The sequence below is a fragment of the Bos grunniens genome, chromosome 23 (assembly GCF_055505025.1).
Source record: "Bos grunniens cultivar Pamir isolate PY7600 chromosome 23, Bosgru_T2T1.0, whole genome shotgun sequence".
NCBI lineage: Eukaryota > Metazoa > Chordata > Mammalia > Artiodactyla > Bovidae > Bos > Bos grunniens.
Window position 1 is genome coordinate 31,575,362 of NC_141187.1, and position 16,370 is coordinate 31,591,731.

Below are 16,370 nucleotides of genomic sequence, written 5' to 3' on the forward strand. Positions count from 1 at the left end.
GAATGTTTTTTAAAAACCTGTGAGTTAATGATGCTCAAAAAGAGAAAACAATAAGAAATATTAGTTACCAATTACTGCATAATAAACTACCCCCAAATTTAGAGTCAAACAGCAAATATTATCTCACACAGTTTCTACAGGTCAGGAACCTGAGAGCAGCTTAAAGATTGGTTCTGGTTCTGTCTTAAGGTTGCAGCCGATTTGTTGACCCAGGTTGCAGTCATCTGAAGGCTTGGCAGAGAGCTGACAGTTCCACTTCTAAACTCACTCATATGGCTGTGGGCAGAAAGCTTTAGTTCCTCACCACCTGGGTCTCTCCTTAATGTATGGCAGCTGGCTTTCCCCAGTGTGAGTGATCTGAGACTATGGGAGGAAAAGAGAGACCAAATGGACACCACAGTTTCTTTTATTACCTAATATTAGAAGTAACATCGGAGAACGCAATGGCAACCCACTCCAGTACTCTTGCCTGGAAAACCCCATGGACCGAAGAGCCTGGTAGGCTGCAGTCCATGGGGTCGCGAAGAGTCGGGCACGACTGAGCGACTTCACTTTCACTTTTCACTTTCACACCTTAGAGAAGGAAATGGCAACCCACTCCAGTATTCTTGCCTGGAGAAGCCCAGGGACAGAGGAGCCTAGTGGGCTGCCGTCTATGGGGTCGCACAGAGTCGTTCACGACTGAAGCGACTTAGCAGCAGCAGCAGCAGAAGTAACATAATATCATTTCTGCCATACTCAATCGGTCACACAAACCAATTGGTATAATATGGGAAGAAGCTACACAAAAGTATGAATACTGGAAGGCAGTGCTCATTGATGATTATTTTGAAGAATAGTTAATGTGTAATAACAGCAGCCATGGCACCTAGGGCACGGCTGTTTACCCTGAAAATTGGCAGTTAAATAGAAAGGTAAACATTTATTTTGTCTTTTCTGTTAGAACTCACATTTCAGAATAACCAAACAACCGTGAATTGATAGGTTAAAGAGATAAAATCCTTCTTTTAAAAGGAATTCCAAATCATAAATATAAAAAAAAAAAAAACTGAATTAGAAAATCCCGGTTTTGCAATAAAATACTTGATTCAGGCAAAGATCATCAGTGGATGAAACCACCAGATGAAAGGTTGATGAACTTTACCTGGAAGGATCCAACTATTGGAAAGATCCAATCGATCTCAGCCTCACAGAGAGTGAAATTATCTGACTTTATATGCCTCCTAATGTAAAGCAAACGGAAGTAGGTAGCACCACGTAAAAATAATGCTTACCCATAAAGGTAAACCAAACTAAACCTTTAGAGCTAACATCTAATTAACAAATACAAGGCTAGAGAAACAGATTAAATGGAGATGGACTTAGACCAAGCCAGCATGTGGAATATTCAGGACAAATGACCAAATGTGTACGATAGGGGAGAAAGTGAAAGATGGAGGAACTATTCTAGATCTAAGTATAAAAAGAGTTAAGACAAATAACCAAATAAAGTACATAGACTTTAGATCTTGATTCAAAAAAGCAGCATATTTTATCTATTTGGGAAATTCAAATATGGACTCAGTATTAGATGGTACCCGGGAGTTATTTTAATTTTGATAGGTGGGATAATGACATTGTGGTTCTATTTTAACAGATGCATTCTGAAGAAAGTAAAACAAGAAATAACACATTTGGGCTGCGGTTGCGGAGGGTTTCTAGGGAACTCCTCAACCAGCGAGTTGATGATTTCCTAGAAAGTCACCGGAAATGATTATTGAAGGACTAGGAAGTGGAGCTAGAATAGGTTCCTTTATTTTGTCATTTCTAGAGGAGAATATCGGCAGGAAGGTCTGTGTCGCCAGCCAACATGGGATGGGACTGTAGCTGACGGGCTCCCAAGCTGCCACTGGGGTCTCCGAACCCACCGAGGGGCGGCTGGAAGGAGGCCGACACCGCCACCTGCTTCACTTAAATCTTAGTATTAATACACCTCCTCCCAGGGGCCCGGAACGGCGGGCGGGGGTGGGGCGGGGCTTTGGGGCCAGGTTCCCCAGGATCTGGAGTCCGCCGCGGGCTTTTGCCCCACCAGGGCTTTTTCCTCCGCCTCCCCCGCGCTCTTCTTGCTCTCAGCGGCCCCTTACTTTTCTTTTTTTTTCCTCATTTATTTTCCTCCGCAGCATCCATTCGTGCGTTCTTTCATTTGGCCAATTTCTAGCTGAGCGACTGCTGGTGCAGGCACTGTTTTAAACGTTGGGAATAGATCAGTGAACAAAATAGACAAAAAGTCCGTGCTCTCAAAAGCCTAGGAGCTTACATTATAGGGAAAGGAAGACCTACAATAAACAGTGGAAAGTATATAATTAACTTATGCACCTTGTTGGAAAGTGCTGTATAGGTGAAAGCAAGGCATGTCGGGATTGGAAGGAGGGGGTAGGCTGTAATTTTAAATAGGGCACCTAGAGTAGGTTTCCTAGGGAGGATTACATGCAAGCAAACAGTTGAAGGAGGCAAGATTATTCATCTTGAGGATAGCTTGAGGTAGAGGGAACAGCCAGTGCAAAGTCCCTAAAATGGAACCGTGCCTAAAAAGGAAGAGAAAGATCTGTGGGACTGAAGGGGGTTGAATGGGGGGGAGAATAGTAGGAGAGGTAATAGCAACCCTGTAGACTTATATGCCACTGTAAGGACTTTAGCTTTTATTTTGAATGAACAGAGGCGATGCAATGAGATTCTTTAGGGCCTTATATGCTACTCCTTATTTTGAGTAAGATAGACGCTTAAAAGCAGAGAGCTGAAATAATCCAACTAAGTTTTAAATAGCCCACTTTATTGTATTGAGAAAAGACAAATAGAAGACAAAAGACAAGGACAGAAGCAGGAGACCAGTTTGATGGCTAACACAATACAGGTCAAGGCAGGCAATGGTGGCTTGGGCCAAGATGGTGGCAGGAGAAGTTGTGTTCTGGATATATTATCATCTTCAATTTGTTCCTCTTCTCCCTCATCTCTCATAGATACTCCAGATTCTCAGTGATTCCTTCTTTTCACTTTGGTCACATCCCTCTATTCTCTCTTCCCTTCATCAAATATACAGGAAAACAAGGTATGGGATCACCTCTAGCTTATTACTGCTGATAAACCCCACATCTAGGGCAGTATTGATACATCAAACCAAAAAGCAGCTGCCCTGTGGGTTAAGAGCAGTCTTTTGACTGGTATCACCAAGGCTTATATCCCTGAAGGGAGGCTGATATCCACTGGAGCCACTTCAAAACTGGTTATCTGGGCAAAGCCAGGATTGACTTTAGGAGCTGGATCCAACCAGCAGAGAAGAAACTGGGACAGTGTTAGAAGACTGGAAAAGAAAAGAAAGAAAGAAGACTGGAAAAGAAGACATGCAGCAGGTAAAAAGAGGAGAATCTGCAGTATATCACAAGGAGAAAGAAGTGAGTCCAGGAAAGGAGGAAAGCATTGGAAGTGTGGTGAGGTTGGATTGACTGTGAGGAAGTTTTCTCCTTCAAAATACTTTTTCTGGATTACCTGGTGATGTTTTTAAGTTATAGAATAATTGGATGCCATTTCTGTTTTTCATAAGGTATATCAGAGACTGAGCCCATGTTTTTCTCACCCTTTTTGGTAGTTTGGAGAGTTGACTTCCATGAATAGAACTTTATAGTTGGTTGCATAACCAACCAATATGCAGCTTCCCATAAATTTTCTGTCCCTCCATAACTTCTCCAAATGTTTTCTATTCCTTGCAATAGATCGTGATATCAGATGAGAGTCCAGGATCACCAAACCAGCTTTGCATCCCTGATAGTATGTTCCTACAGGAAAGAGGTAATGTACACAGGGTATTGTGGCAGGAGTTATGGCAGCTAAAACTGGGGCAGGGACACAGACTAGGTGAGAGATGCTTCCTGGGGCCTGGAAATTTGCTCATTATTGAGTATTTATAGAAAAATCTATTATTTCTATACTAGGCTTCGCCTGGTATTGACAGGAACTAAATTATTCAGTTTCCGCCCTCATCGTAAATCAAATTTGGAAAAAAATAAAAATTCATAAGAAAAGATTCTTCAAAGCAGTTTATGGAAGATAGTGAATGTATTCATCCACTTATTATATGTTCAACTCAATATATATATGACAAGTAGCTTACATATGTGTATATGAATATTTGCACATGTTAAACTTGTATAATTTGGTAACGTCTCCCCAACCACAGTTTTACCAACATGTAAATTTTGATTGTATGTCATTTTATTTCTGTACATCTGTTAACCCTGAGATTTTTACATTTTAGTATAACTGAGAAATAGAAGATAAAGCCATGGCAAAAGAAGGAGCAAAGGTTTTGTTGTGAAACTCTGGGAAAAATAAAGAAGGGGAAATGTGGGACTGGGCTTTAGATATGCTCTTCGGTGGCATATATGAAGAGAAAAGTGGATAAGATTTGTATGCTGTGCTAAGTCTCTTCAGTCGTGTCTGACTCTGTGCAACCTTATGAACTGTAGCCCACCGCGCTCCTCTGTCCATTGGATTCTCCAGGCAAGAATACTGGAGTGGATTGCCAGTCCCTTCGCTAGGGGATCTTCCCCATCCAGGGATGGAACCAGCATCTCTTACGCCTAACCAGCATTGGCAGGCGGGTTCTTTACCGCCTTGTATAGACAGAGGCTGTTAGACAGAGGCTATTAGACAGAGGACTAGGCACCTGGATACCCCTAAAATAGGCTTTTAGGATGATACATATTACGTGCAAAGAAAAAAAAAGGTAAAATGAATTTCTAAGCATATTATTGGAACTTCCAGAAGAGAAATCTTGAAATTTCTACTGTAAAGTAATCATAAAGGAAAACTTAATACTATAGAACATATTTATCACAAATTTAAGAGGTAGAAAATAATAGATATTGCTTAACATGGTTGTTAATTTTATTTCATTTTTTTAAAGTTTAAAAATATATATAACTTTATGGTTCATATCCTACCTGAGTATTCCAGTCCTTTTTCTCAAAAGATATTGAATTATCTTCCTATAAGTGATTTTTAGAGCCATAAAGTTTACAGTTACTTAGCATAATATGTAAATGAGTTAATCTCATCCTGGATAATATCTGTACATTGCTTTAACTAATAGTTTTGTCATGGGCTGAATGTTTCTATCCCCTCAAAATTCATATGTTGATGCCCTAACCCCCACCCCAGTGTTATGATATTTAGGGGTGAGGCTTTGGGAAGTAATCAGTTTTAGATGAAGTCATGAAGTTGGGACCCCAATGATGAGATGAGTGTCCTTAGAAAAGGAAGAGACTCTCACCCATGTGTGAATTCCCCCAAGTTCATTTTTAACTGATCTTTCAAATTCAGAAACTAAGAAATAAAGTTTAAGAATCACTACAGTGAAGAGAATTCCCTCGCACTCCAGTCGTTAGGACTGCTGCTGTTGCCTAAGTTCAACCACTGATGGAAGAACTAAGATGTCACAAGCCGAAATGCACAGTTCAGTTCAGTTCAGTCTCAATCTGTCCGACTATTTGTGACCCCATGGATTGCAGCATGCCAGACTTCCCTGTCCATCACCAACTCCTGGGGAAAAAAATCACTACAGTGGTTACCAGGGGCTGAGGAGAAGGAAAAATAGAGTTGTTGTTTTGTTGTTTAATGGGTATAGAGTTTCAGTTTTGCAAGATGAAAAAGTTCTAGAGATCTGTTATGATTTTCAGTTCAGTTCAGTCACTCAGTCGTATCCAACTGAACTGCAGCACACCAGGCCTCCCTGTCCATTACCAACTCCCGGAGTCCACCCAAACCCATGTCCAATGTGTCAGTGATGCCATCCAGCCATCTCATCCTCTGTTGTCCCCTTCTCCTCCTGCCCTCAATCTTTCCCAGCATCAGGGTCTTTTCAAATGAGTCAGCTCTCTGCATCAGGTGGCCAAAGTATTGGAGTTTCAACTTCAACATCAGTCCCTCCAATGAACACCCAGGACTGATCTCCTTTAGGAGGGACTGGTTGGATCTCCTTGCAGTCCAAGGGACTCTCAAGAGTCTTCTCCAACACCACACTTCAAAAGCATCAATTCTTCTGCACCCAGCTTTCTTTACAGTCCAACTCTCACTTCCATACATGACCACTGGAAAAACTATAGCCTTGACTAGATGGACTTTAGTTGGCAAAGTAATGTCTCTGCTTTTTAATATGCTGTCTAGGTTGGTCATAACTTTCCTTCCAAGGACCAAGCGTCTTTTAATTTCATGGCTGCAATCACCATCTGCAGTGATTTTGCAGCCCGAAAAAATAAAGTCTGACACTGTTTCCACTGTTTCCCCATCTATTTGTCATGAAGTGATGGGACCAGATGCCATGATCTTAGTTTTCTGAATGTTGAGCTTTAAGCCAACTTTTTCACTCTCTTCTTTCACTTTCATCAAGAGGCTTTTTAGTTCTTCTTCACTTTCTGCCATAAGAGTGGTGTCATCTGCATATCTGAGGTTATTGATATTTCTCCCGGCAATCTTGATTCCAGCTTCTGCTTCTTACAGCCCAGCATTTCTCATGATGTACTCTGCATAGAAGTTAAATAGGCAGGGTGACAATATATAGCCTTGACGTACTCCTTTTCCTATTTGGAACCAGTCTGTTGTTCCATGTCCAGTTCTAACTGTTGCTTCCTGACCTGCATACAGGTTTCTCAAGAAGCAGGTCAGGTGGTCTGGTATTCCCATCTCTTTCAGAATTTTCCACAGTTTATTGTGATCCACACAGTCAAAGGCTTTGGCATAGTCAATAAAGCAGAAATAGATGTTTTTCTGGAACTCTCTTGCTTTTTCCACGATGCAGCGGATGTTGGCAATTTGATCTCTGGTTCTTCTGCCTTCTCTAAAACCAGCTTGAACATCTGGAAGTTTGCAGTTCGTGTATTGCTGAAGCCTGGTTTGGAGAATTTTGAGCATTACTTTACTAGCGTGTGAGATGAGTGCAATTGTATGGTAGTTTGAGCATTCTTATGATTTTAGTGTGGTACATTTGTTACAAGCGATGAGCCAATATTGACACATAATTATTAACTAAACTCTAAACTCCCTAGTTTGTATTGGAGAAGGAATTGGCAACCCACTCCAGTATTCTTGCCTGGAGAATCCCAGGGACTGAGGCTGCCATCTATGAGGTTGCACAGAGTCAGACATGACTGAAGCGACTTAGCAGCAGCAGCAGCAGCAGCAGTTTATATTAGGATTCATGCTTTGTGCTATACAGTTATATGGGTTTCTACAAATGAATAATACTGTATATCTGCTATTAAAGTAGCATGCAGACTATTTTGATGCCCTAAAAATTCTGTTCCACATATTCATCCTCTGCCCCCCATTGTGAATATTTTAACACTATTGAAATACTTAGAAATAGTTAAAATGGTAAATTTCCTTTTATATTTTTTACCACATTTAAAAACAGTGTTTAACGTAAGGAACACTTAGGAAAAAAAGCCACTACAAAGTAACAAAACTTTTGTAATTTATGAAGAAGATATGGTAAAAATCCAAATGGGATGCATATGGAGGAGAGTTTGAGTTAAATAAGAGTATGCTTTGTCAAAAATTTAAGATTTAAACATTTTACTGTATATAAATTTTACTTTAAAAATAATGTAAACAAATATTCAACTTTAGTTAATGATATGTGTCATAGTGTTAGGGGTGATGTATGCTTATGTCTTCAACTTACTTTGAAATGCAACAAAAAATAAAATGAATTTATAGATAGTTAGATGGACAGATACGTGATAAAGCAAATATTGCAAAATGTTAATAGTAGAATGTCAGTGGTGAGTATATGGATGTTCCCTATATAGTTCTTTCAACTTTTCTGTATATTTGAAAATGTTCATTATAAAATGGTGATTGAAAAAAAAAATTGGGAGGTTAAAGTTTATTGATATTATAAGGAAAGAACTGTTATGGAACATTTCAGAACAAAGCGTGTATCTGCTGTGAGCTCTGTGCCTGCCAGGTGGTTGGTTTCCCAACCAACCAACTTTCTGAGACAAAGAGTTATAAAGTAACAGACTTTCAGAGGAGATAGTGGGGAAACTGTGTGGAATCCACAATGATTGAACACAGACCTGTTTTGATCAAAAGCTAAGGATGACATAGACCAAAGAAGAATCTTCTTGGCATATTTCTGAAGAAAAAAGCCAATTTTTTCCTAAATTGAGGTTTTGGTGAAATTGAAGTGAGAGTTTTGGGGTCCTGAGGCCAAGGGATGAACCTAGAGTCTTACCAATAAGTGACTTCGGACCAGAAAGGAATGGTCTTAAACTGGGGAGTATGTTGATAACTGTAAAGAAAGATAAACCACCATAAACACTGAAGCTACAGAAAAGCCACATTGGCCTGCAAGGAATAAAACAGGGCCCCATTAACCCGTAATGTGAAACTGTACTTTTTTCCCAATCCATATGGATCATACTTGGTCATTTGTACACTCTGAAAAAGTTTCTTCTGCATTTTAAAAAGTGGTGTGTGTTATACTATACTGGAAGGGCAGTTGGGGGCGGGGAGCAGAATTGCTTAATTCTAGGTAATTAACAGGAAAAAGACTCAGAATCAAAGCGGGGAAGTGATTTTCTCTAATAACAAGAGAAAAAATGTTTCTAGTGAACTAAGTGGAGGTAGACCAACTAGTAAGTTACATAAGGAAGTAAGCTTTGGACCTATCCCTTTTTATTTATATTTATTTATATTTCCTTTAAAAAAATACTTATTTGGCTGCATTGGGTCTTAATTGTGGATGCGAGATCTTTCAGCTGGTAGTTGCAGTGTCCTGGGTTCGTTGCTCTGTGGCAAGTGGGATCTTAGATCCCTGACCAAGGATCGAATTTGTGTCTGAACCACCAGGGAAGTCCCTCTGTGGATATTTCTGATGCATACCTCTCCTTTTTTCCCCTCCACCTCCACCCCAAGTCTTTCTGGACAAAATTACTGCAACATTCAAATACAGGAAGCCAAGCTATCATATTAAGCTGGTAGTCAGTGATTTGGGCCTCTTAGGTCTTCTAGGATTAAGGGAGACAAAGTAAAGGATTTAGTAGGTGAGAGAAAAGAAGAGTGCACTTACAGTTGGCTTGGCTGCTAGCCAGGTCATGATACCTCACACTGGAAACTGAGACTAGAGGAATATCAGAGAAAGAGGATAGTGTAATGCAGTCAACTTACCCCCTAGATCAGAACTTCATAAGCTTCTAGGTTGAGGCAGGAGAGGATGAAAGTAGGCTTCATTAACACTGTGCTGAATTGACTCTAGGCTTATTTCCCTTCTCTCAGCTCTACCATTTCCTCAGTGCCCTGCCTTAACCAGAGATGGAAGCCAAGGAAACCTGCCAGGAGCAAAACATACAGTGATGAGCCAGCCTCAAGTGAGCTAAGGCCCCTTCCTTCCTTCCTGAAAATATATCACTGTCTCCTAAATGTGGCCTTGTCCTCACTCCCAAGTCCAGGTGCTCCCTCTCATAAGGGGTGCTTTTTTGGATGACAGACCATTTGTGGATTGTTTGTTTGTTATTTTTTGCTACTGAAAGCCTATGCTCCTTTTCACCTTGTCCCCAGATAAACACCGAACAGTAACAGCCTTTCACTTCTGTAAACCTTCTCCCTACAAGTTCTTTTCTTCTGCCTCTGTTTCCTGAGGGAACTATGAAATTTCCTCCCACAAAAGCAGGAACATGTTGTTTCAGGAGTCAGTGACATTTGAGGATGTAGCTGTGAACTTCAGTCATGAGGAGTGGCAGTGTCTGACCCACGCTCAAAGACACCTCTATAAAGATGTGATGTTGGAAAATTATGGGAACATGGTGTCACTTGGTAAGAACGTTCCCTGCACTTGGCTTAGTACTTTCTCCCTTCCTTTTTCTTTTCATTGCTTTGTTGATGAGTATGGGGTCTCATATTGAAAATCAGAGCCCTTGTTCTTTATCATCAGCATCTTCCTCCCAAATTAGTTTTGAGTTGTCCCTGTTTACATAGCAAGATGTAACTTAGTTGCTGTTTTCTGATTCTCTGAAATGAAACTCTCTCTGAATAGAACAGAAATGCTTAGCTTCTGTTCTCCCTAGATTCTTGCCTCCTTAAGCCTCTCATTTTCTATTAAATGCTCTGTATCCATCACCTAGTCATGAACTCCTTCCTAGTGGCTGAAAGCAGATTAGCCTTCCTCTACAAACTCCCATTCTCCTAAAAAGAACAGGGAAAATATAACCAACCAACAGTTTTCCAGAAACTCTTTCTTTGCCTTTGTGAGTATTGACTTCTGAGAAAGTCCTTCAACCTGTTTCATTTACAGGTTACCAGACCCCTGAATAAACCCTTTTCTCTGCCCAAATAAACATTTCTTTCCTATTTTCATATGCAAACAGAGGGATCAAGGTAAATGTTAGGACAGTTCTTTGTTGCTATACACACTTATTCCTTCTTCCTCTGTACAACCAGGATTTTCATTTTCTAAACCACCTTTGATCTCCCGTCTGGAGCAAGGGGCAGAGCCCTATGTTCAGGATCGACAGGACTGGGAGTTCCTGAGCTGCTCCTATCCAGGTGAGTGCTAGAGAAGCTGTCTGTCCCCTTGTGTGTTCCACGTGACAAAATGATTATAGAATGTTCTTAGTGGTGGGCCATCCATCCTCAAGGGCCCAGAGGGAATCTATTTAGGAAATCTTACAGGCAGAGAAAACATACTATTTGGGTAATTATTCTGTCGTTATCTAATTGGCTCTTTGCAACATATCTAATAGAATTTTTTCGATTTCTTGCAAAAAGGCTCTGACAATTTATCTGCCCTCTGTGTATCATTTACTGCAATGCTCAGAGAACATTGCTTTTCTGCCTCTGCATTTCAGGGGGTTTTGTTAGTTTGTTTTTTCAGGACCTTCCCTCTTTCAGAGCCCTGAGCCTTTGACCCTTGTCTTTTTCTATTCTCTCTTGTTGTGAAGCTGGATGCCTGCCACACTGACAGTGCTAACCTTTACCTCTTTCCTGGGCAGCAGTCTCATGTTTCTAACTCCTGATTTTTATTTGAATATTGCATTGTCATCTAGGAAGCAACATATCTAAAGACAAACTCATCTCTCCCTCCAAGGCTGTCTCTTCATTAAGCTCTCCCTATTTCTATATCTGGTTCTACCTCTTTCTTACTTTTCTTTCCATTCCCTGAACCTCTTATGTAGTGAGTCATGAAATATTACCAGCTCTTCATTTAAACTATTTTCTACATTTATCATTCAAAAAAAATTGTCCTTTGCTGACACGGCAACTCCAGCTTCCCTATCCAAATACCTACTCTTCTGTCCTACCTTCCATCTAAAAAGCATAATTGGGCAACTGTTATGTGCCAGCTATTACATAAGGTTCTACAGATAGACAGTCAGATAAGATATGGGCCCTGACTTCCAGAAGCTTGTTTTCTAGTGGGGAAGGCAGATAGGTAAAGAAGTAATTTGGCAAAACTAATACAATTATGTAAAGTTTAAAAATAAAATAAAATTTAAAAAATAAATAAAAGTATCTTTATGGAAAATTTTAAAAAAAAGAAGTAATTATACAGTCCAGTATAATGGGAGTTACTGAGATATATAAATAAGGATAAGCACCTGATATACATAAACAGAGAGGAAAAACACCTAAATCTGACCTGGGGACCAAAAGACTGCAGGAGGAATGACAACTGAACTAAGTTATGTGGAATAAGTGAGGTCATTTCGTTGAAGGAGGGGAGAGTCCTTCTAGGCAGAGGGGAATAAGAATGTGAACTGTGAATAGTTCAGTATGACCAGAGCAAAGGACTTGTAGTAGCCAGTGGAGACACTACAGGAGCAGTGGACAGGGGCAAGATCATGACTGAATGAGTTTTTGGTAAACTACAGACCTTGAACTTTATTCTTATACTAACAGGTAAGATGATTAAGTACTTATTTCAGTGTTGCAGGTGCTTTACATACATTGACTCATTTCATTATCATGGGTAACCTAGACCCCATTTTGCTGATAAAAACAATGGGTCACAGAGAGAAGTTACATCATCCTCCCAAGTTGGCACAGTTGTTAGGTGTCAGAACTAGGACAGTGAGCTGGGGCTCTTGACTGTACATTTTACTTCCTGTCTGGTTAACTATGGAGCACCATTGAAGTGTTTTAAGCTAAAAAGTGATGTGATTAGATTTGATTTTTAGAAGGAATAATCTAGAAGCAGTGTACAAGATGGATTAGAGAGGAAGCAGACTAAAGGACTTTTGAGGGGTATTGAAGTTAGCTAGTGAGAATGCACTAGAAGTAGAAATGAAGAAGGGATAGAGTTAGGAGATAATAAAAGATAGATTTGGACTCTGGTTGCCAATAGTAAAAATTAACTCAAGCTAGCTTAAGCAAGAGAAAACAAATTTACTTATTATTCAGGGTGTCAAAGAACTTAAGAGCAAGTATACAGGAGGCTTAAGAAGGGCTGGAATGCCATCAGGCCCTGCTCTCCAGCTGTCTTCTCTGCTACTCTGTGGGTCTGCTCCATTCTTCTTTCTTGGCAGATCGATCTCTGCTTGTCAGTCCCAGTGACAGAGCTTTCCATCCCCTATACAGCACCCATATCCCAACACCACTCAAATTTAAGTGCTAAAGATCCAGCCGTCTTCAGAGCCGGGCCTTACCTGCTTTCACATCATGATTCCAGAGTTCATGAGGAGAGAATCTGGTCTGGTTTGGATCAGGTCTTCCCCAGATCTAACCTGTCCTACCCAAGTGGGCAGAGGTACACCACAGAAATATGGCTCTCCAAGGTCCACTGTCAGGAACAAAGCAGACATATCCTTACAAAGGGGGCTGCACTGGCACTTGAGCGCCACCTCTGCAGCTCACTTCACCCGTAACATTTGTAAAATGTTAGTGAGTATTAGAATGAGTTGAAAATGATTTCCAGTTTCCTGTTTAGGGGCTTAAGTGTATGAAGTTATAGTTTGCGAAACTAGGAGATTCTAGAACATGGGTAGACTTTGGAAGGATTTATGTCAGGTTTACTCAGTTTTGAATATCTTCGTACTTTTCAGTGTTTCAGCCTCCTTTGACCTTTGCCATAATGTTAGCAATTCTTCAAGCGTGAGAAAGTCATTTACTCTTCCAACAACTTACCATTGCTTCCCCTGTCCAACTCACTTATCTCCTTTCCTCTATCTGACAATTTTATTTTCTTGTTTAAGTATCAGCTGCCAAGACATGGCCTGAGAGTGAGAAGGCAAGATCAGAACAGGAGGTTTTTGAAAATGGAGAAGTATGCTGGGTGAAATTTAAAAGTCTCCTAAAAGTTGTTTCCCAGGATCCAGAGGTTGGAGAAGTTTGTGTACAAGATGTCAAATTAGAGAATCAATGGGAAATGCCTGTGAGAGAGAAATGGAGAGAAGAGAAAGAAAGCTGTGATAAAGTGACTTTCAGGAAAGGAAAGAACCAGAAGGGACTTATAAAACACTTCAGTCCAAACTCAGAATGTATTCTGTATGGAGTTCTTACGGAAAAGAAACAGCATGAATGTACCCGATGTGGCAAAAACTTCAGTTGGCATTCTGACTTAATTCTCCATGAGCGAATTCACTCTGGCGAGAAACCCTATGTGTGTAATGAGTGTGGGAAAGCATTCAAGACCAAAAATCAACTTTCCATGCACCAGATAATCCACACAGGGGAGAAACCCTTTAACTGTACCCAGTGTGGGAAGGCCTTCAGTAGTAGATCCGCTCTTTGCCGACATAAAAAAACCCACAGTGGGGAGAAGCCACACCCGTGCAGTGACTGTGGGAAGGCCTTCAAGACCAGGTACTGTCTCAGGATGCATCAGATCATCCACACAGGAGAGAAGCCTTACGAATGCAGTGACTGTGGGAAGGCCTTTCAGTTTAAGCATTCCCTCATCATCCACAGCAGGAGCCATACTGGGGAGAAACCCTATGCATGTGAGGAGTGCGGGAAGGCTTTCAGCGGGAGTTCAGACCTCATCAAACACACAAGAGTCCACACTGGGGAGCGACCTTATGAGTGCAATGAGTGTGGGAGGGCCTTCAGCTGGAGCTCAGACCTAAGCAAACACAGAAGACTCCACACTCAGGAGAAACATTGTGAGTGCCCTCAGTGTGGAAAAGCCTTCAGCAACGAAGCAGAGCTCACCAAACATAGAAGAATCCACACCAAAGAGAAGCCTTATAAGTGTAAGGAGTGTGGGAAAACCTTTCATCATAACTGTAAATGCCGGGCTCATGAACGAGGACACACTGGGGAGAAGCCCCATCGATGTGGGGATTGCGGGAAAACTTTCCAAGATCAACACTGCCTTACCATCCATCAAAGAATCCACACCGGAGAGAAACCTTATAAATGTTCAGACTGTGGTCGAGCTTTCAGTGGGAAATCAAACTTGACCAATCATCAAAGAATCCACACCGGAGAGAAACCTTACAGGTGTGAGGTGTGTGGAAAGGTCTTTCATCAGAGCTCAGTCCTGAGACAGCATGAAAGAATCCACACGGGTGAGAAGCCATTTACCTGCCATGAGTGTGGCACGTCTTTCCGTCAGAGTTCGGCCCTGATTGGACACAAGCGAGTTCATACTGGAGAGAAACCTTATATATGTGAGGAGTGTGGAAAAGCTTTCAGAGTGAGCTCAAATCTTACTAGACATAAGAAAAGAAAACATAGAGTGTGGGAAACCCACAAACGTGGAGAGAGTGGGAAATCTCTCCAGTAACTGGTTCTCAGACCTTTTCATTCATCAATATTTTGACCACGAACACCTGAGAGTACTGATTCTGGTGTTTACACTTTATCATTTCTTCTCCTACTTCTTATACTGATCACTCTTGTCTCCTGTGTTGGTTCTTCCTGGTTCCCTGACCCCTCTAATTGTGAGATCTCTCAAGCCTTTGTCCTTGACCTTCCCATTCAGTGTTTCTTTGGTGAGCACATTCACTTCCAAGATTTTGTCTATCAATAATAGTACTGTAATACTACATACTAGTGCCCTACACATGCCAGGCACTATTCTTTACAGTTTTAAATAATTTAATCATACAACGTCCCTGTGGGATGAGGAAATTGAGGCATTAAAAAAATTAAGAAACCTGTCACGGATCCTGTAACTGGTAAATTCTAAACAAATGCCTGCTGAATGCTCAGACTTCTCTGAGCAATTTCTGTAATCCTGTACCACATTTCTTGAATGTGAGGCTATACCTCAGTTTAGCACAGAACATTTTTTTGATTAATAAACATTGATCACTTTTAGTAAGTTTTTTATTTTTTTATTTTTTGGCCACAGTTCTCAGTTCCCTGACTAAGAACCAACCCTGTGCCCCTTAAGTGGAAGTAAGGAGTCTTAACAACTAGACCACCAGGGAAGTTCCAGCAAATTTTAAATTAAAGCTTTAATGGTACTCTTCTATATAGATTCAGAATTTCTGAGATTCAGCAGAGGAAGGAAGACAAGGCAAAGGCAGATTTTTTAAATTACAAATAAATAGAAATCAAGTGTGAGCTTTCCAGGTGTTGCAGTGGTAAAGAATCCACCTGCCAATGTAGGAGATGCAAGAGATGCAGGTTCGGTTCCTGGGTCAGGGAGATCCCCTGGAGCACTACATGGCAACCCACTCCAATATTCTTGCTTGGAAAATACCATTGACAGAGGAGCCTGGTAAACTACAGTCCATGGGGTTGCAAAGAGTTGGATGTGACTGAGTACACACTGAGAAGTCAAGAGTACACAGCTCAAGTGGAAGTTTACATATGGAAGAGCATGAAGCCTGTCCCACTTTGTTATAAATGTACTAAAAGGTCTTCAAGGTGTTGATTTCTTAAATATTTGTTTTATCTGTCTGCATGACATATGAAATGCTCTTTCACAAGGATTAATAAATGTATATCTTTTCAAGTCTTTCAGTGTCTCTTAACATCTATCCTTTCTCTTTCAAATGTTACAGATTCTTACTGCAGACAGAATTAAATATACACATGCAATAAGGCTAAGGAAATGGCAACCCACTCCAGTATTCTTGCCTGGAAAATCCCATGGACAGAGGAGCCTGATGGGCTACAGTCTGTGGGATCACAAGTGTCAGACACGACTAAGCAACTAAACCACCACGTTCAATAAGGCTACTAAGATAGAAATTGAAAATCCTTGAAGAGGATGCAAGTGTGTGTCAGTTAACATAATGACCATAATTGAGAATTAAATTTAGTTCTAAGTTCCCTGACTGGTCAAGAAAGAGATGAGCAGTGGGTTACCCAGTATTTGTCAAAGGTGTTTTACAAGCTAATTTTTTTAAAACTAACACATTTAGGAAATGCTGGCTAGGTGGGGA

At 40.7% G+C, this 16,370-nt stretch overlaps 1 protein-coding gene across 1 annotated transcript; it reads left to right on the forward strand.

Moving 5' to 3' along the window:
- Positions 1-1,697: 1,697 nt before the first annotated feature.
- Positions 1,698-15,940, forward strand: ZNF311 (zinc finger protein 311). The gene is made up of 7 exons (XM_086369715.1): positions 1,698-1,830; positions 3,077-3,428; positions 3,747-3,822; positions 9,313-9,404; positions 9,723-9,849; positions 10,474-10,578; positions 13,224-15,940. The coding sequence occupies exons 2-7, from the start codon at positions 3,378-3,380 to the stop codon at positions 14,756-14,758; spliced, it is 1,986 nt and encodes a 661-aa protein (XP_086225841.1). The 5' UTR covers positions 1,698-1,830; positions 3,077-3,377; the 3' UTR covers positions 14,759-15,940.
- Positions 15,941-16,370: the final 430 nt, after the last annotated feature.